The following is a 3,429-nucleotide window of genomic DNA, read 5'->3' on the forward strand; positions in this document are numbered from 1 at the left end:
AGTGTCGTTTGCCGCATTCGCGCATTCTTGCCGCAAAACGTAATGCCTAAAACTTCATGGCGCTCCTTTCTCCAGTATGGAGAATTCAATTGCAATCAATTGTTTTAAAATTCAAACCGATATGGTGGATTGTAGATGCATATATTTGTATGTGTGCAATAGGCTTAGCTGAATGATGTGTGATTTAAACTTGATTGTGGCTGAAGGGGTACGATTATGAAGCTCGTATGTGGGAAAACATTTTAATGCCTAAATAAACTTTTTTGTAAAAAAGAAAAAACAGTTTGTTTTATTTATCAGATATTTGGTGACATTTATGAAACAAAGAAGTTTTGTTAGGTTTCCGAAACCGAGCATCCATTAAATCAAAACAAAGATAAGGTAAAGAATTCCGAATTTCCTACTTTTTAGAATTTCATTCCACTAGTTCTCTATTATTTTTTAGACAACATGGTACGAAAGGGGTGCAGAGGATTCCTGGTCATAAGTGGGCGTGGCAACATCCACTTTTAGATGAAATTGTATATCTTAGGAACTACCCGACTAATTCAAACCAATGTTTAATACAATCCGCACAATCTTATGTTACGTTTCAAAAATGGATCAACACGGTCTACAGCAGCGCTTACTTTCCTTAAAATACAACTTTCAATTACATATGACTCACTTCGTAGTATTAAGTAACGAAGGCATCGCAATAAAACTTTATTTCGAAAAAATCGCAAAATTTTTGAGAAATATTATTAAACGCCATAGAGAATCTTTTTCTGATAATAATACACCCTTGTGTCGAAAATAAGGTCATTCATAATTTTCTCGTATAGCGTAAACAATTTTAGAATTTATATGTTTTTCAAAACTTTCGAGTCTAAAAATTTTCAAAATCGAACCAAAACAGCTCAACACACCACACTCAACCTATTACTAAAATTCGGGGAAAATTTTGGTTTCTGATAATAATCGACGCTTGTGTCACAAATGGATTGATTCGAGTCAATACTTCGCTTAGCCCTCATATACCTCATACAAGTAAATGATATTATAAGAGTTTTGAACTTCAAACTTACTATACCACATTAGAATTTCGTAAATGATATATAATAAAAAATGTATGAAAATTCCATACACACGCACTTAAACAGTCGAATATCTCGAAAAGTATTAATGATAACGGTTTTGACCTCCGATCTTTTTTTGTAGCAAATAAAATTTCCTACTCTAGCTATTGTCATTTACAAGATATATTAAAAAAAAAAATGCGAATTTCGTGGAAAAGTCAGGTTTAGAGCGCCGTACTACCTCGCCGGTGTGAGTTTCGACTTTGTCGCATTTTTGTGGAGTGTTCAATTCTGAAAAATATGTGTTCAAAGTCAAAATGATGCTATAAAATTCCTCTGAACTATAGAAATTTAAAAATACAAAGTCACGATTGTCCTGTATTTTCTATGGAAAATTTGTACATGACTTGGTCCAGTCTATAATGTTAATATTAAGGACTAAAATTTTCAAAGAATTTTTTTTAGGATATTTCCAGGGAAATTTCATAATGGGATTGAAAAAAATTAATAGTTAAAAAAAAAAACAAAACCCTTATACCACATATTGGACAATGCGTGAGTTTTTCCATCAAATGGTTCTAATGACATTGTAACTTTGTGCAGAAAATGGATGAAATCGGTAGAAAATTTGAACTCGCCTCCATATAACTGATATTCAGGTTTTTAAAACGTTCAGCTGACTTTAGTCCATATCATATATGTATATTCATACCACCAGCTGCTGGTGCTGGTGCTACTACCGAAAAGAAGGAATACAAGTAAGTCAAAAAGAAAGAGTCGGAGTGATTTTCGTTATGCTGAATTCAATCCAAAGAATTTTTCATACTGATTAAGGCCGTTGCCATTATTTTTATATATAAAAAGTAGGTGTCACGTTGTTTGTCCGCAATGGACTCCTAAACTACTGATTTTGGTAAAACTTAGCACACTAGGAATCAATTTAAATTATGGGATAGCAAAAATAATCCATAAATAAATAATAAAGTGAAAGCTCTATTAAATGGACATCTCCATTAACAATGGACATTGTTGATGTTTATTAAGTACAATCTATTAAGCGGGCAACAATATTCACTGGACAGAAAGGCAGGTAACCAGTCACTGAGAAAGCAGCCTTTAATTCGTAATTTCTTCAAATTAAATTTATTTATATAAACATATTTAAAATTAAACCTCAAGTATAATCCTTTGGATTCTTATACCGACATAAACGTTTTCGCCTAAAACTTTCACTGTATTGAATAGTTTATTATATGAACAATAGTATAAAATCTATCAGCAGTACCTATAAAATATTTACAAAAAACATGTACGAATAATGAATGAATCAACCTTAGTGTATACGACTGAAAATTACGTAAGGCCACATAATCTTTTTTTTTTTTTATAAAATTCAACAACGATTTTAGCGGTCAAAAAATGTTCAATATCATTTTTATAATACATTTGTCTTAAGCTTCTAAATAATCCATAGTTTCTGCGATTACCTCTTCAATGGCGCTAAATTTCTTTCCAGCGGGCATTCTCTTGAGGGCTGAGATCACGACATAGTCTCAGCAATTCGAAGCTCAATTCATGGATTTTGCCATAGTTTTCACTGATTTGTAACACGGTGAATCATCTTGGTAAAACAGCGCTTTGTTTTTCACTCGGCTGCCTGTTTGGACTCCGGTGTGAAATTATGTAGGCATGTTCCATCCATAATCACATATCAATAGTTCGGTTTATTACAATCCAGAGCTACAAACACTCCTCATAATCAGCAATTCGTTGTTATTTTATTGAACTTCACAATAAATACATTCAATACATTTTGAATTAATTTTATACAGTTTTGATATTTTTGAATTACCTACTGACGTTTTCAAAACCCTTACATAACTTGGTAGCTCAGTTTTCTACAACTTCATATAGCTGTCAACAAAATTTTCTAAAAATTTCATTCGACTTGTAGCGGAGAGACCGAGCGGTAGCATTTATTTAAAAACGTATTTTATTTTTTTACATAATCAACTTTTTACACCATCCCGTGTATATATATTTTAGTATATTTTACATAAAACTTGTAATTTTGCACGCTATAGACATAGTGCTAGGAATTATTTAACGATACTAACAACAACGGCAACAACATGGCGGAAGCTACAAGTCAAGAGTTCAACAAGAAGACTTTCCTTGAGCATTACTGGCAAAAGCAGAAGGAGCTCACACGGCGACAGCGTCAATATAAGACGGTACTCTCGACGAAGTTGAGCACGCGCAAGGAGACGATCATGTTGCAGAGCTACCAAAACACCATCGATCAATTGCATTTGGAGAAGGATACATTGCGTGCGCAGATTTGGGTTGCCAGCGGTGAAACGCATCGGCG

General features: G+C 33.2%; 2 protein-coding genes across 2 annotated transcripts in view; both read left to right on the forward strand.

Moving 5' to 3' along the window:
* LOC108977681 (putative leucine-rich repeat-containing protein DDB_G0290503) overlaps nt 1-267 on the forward strand; it is a gene marked incomplete in the record, with an annotated part of 1,988 nt that extends 1,721 nt beyond the window's left edge. The window contains 1 exon segment of the mRNA XM_018947497.1: nt 1-267. Within this exon segment, the coding sequence (XP_018803042.1) occupies nt 1-50 (50 nt within the window).
* Nucleotides 268-3,017: 2,750 nt separating this feature from the next.
* The window catches only part of LOC108977682 (uncharacterized protein PFB0765w-like), a 5,990-nt gene continuing 5,578 nt past the window's right edge, over nt 3,018-3,429 (forward strand). The window contains exon 1 of the mRNA XM_018947498.1: nt 3,018-3,426. Coding sequence (XP_018803043.1) covers nt 3,191-3,426 — 236 coding nt within the window. The 5' untranslated portion in view covers nt 3,018-3,190. The remainder of the gene's footprint in view (nt 3,427-3,429) is intronic.

The sequence above is a fragment of the Bactrocera latifrons genome, unplaced genomic scaffold, assembly GCF_001853355.1.
Source record: "Bactrocera latifrons isolate USDA-ARS-PBARC rearing strain unplaced genomic scaffold, ASM185335v1 scaffold_94, whole genome shotgun sequence".
Classification (NCBI taxonomy): domain Eukaryota; kingdom Metazoa; phylum Arthropoda; class Insecta; order Diptera; family Tephritidae; genus Bactrocera; species Bactrocera latifrons.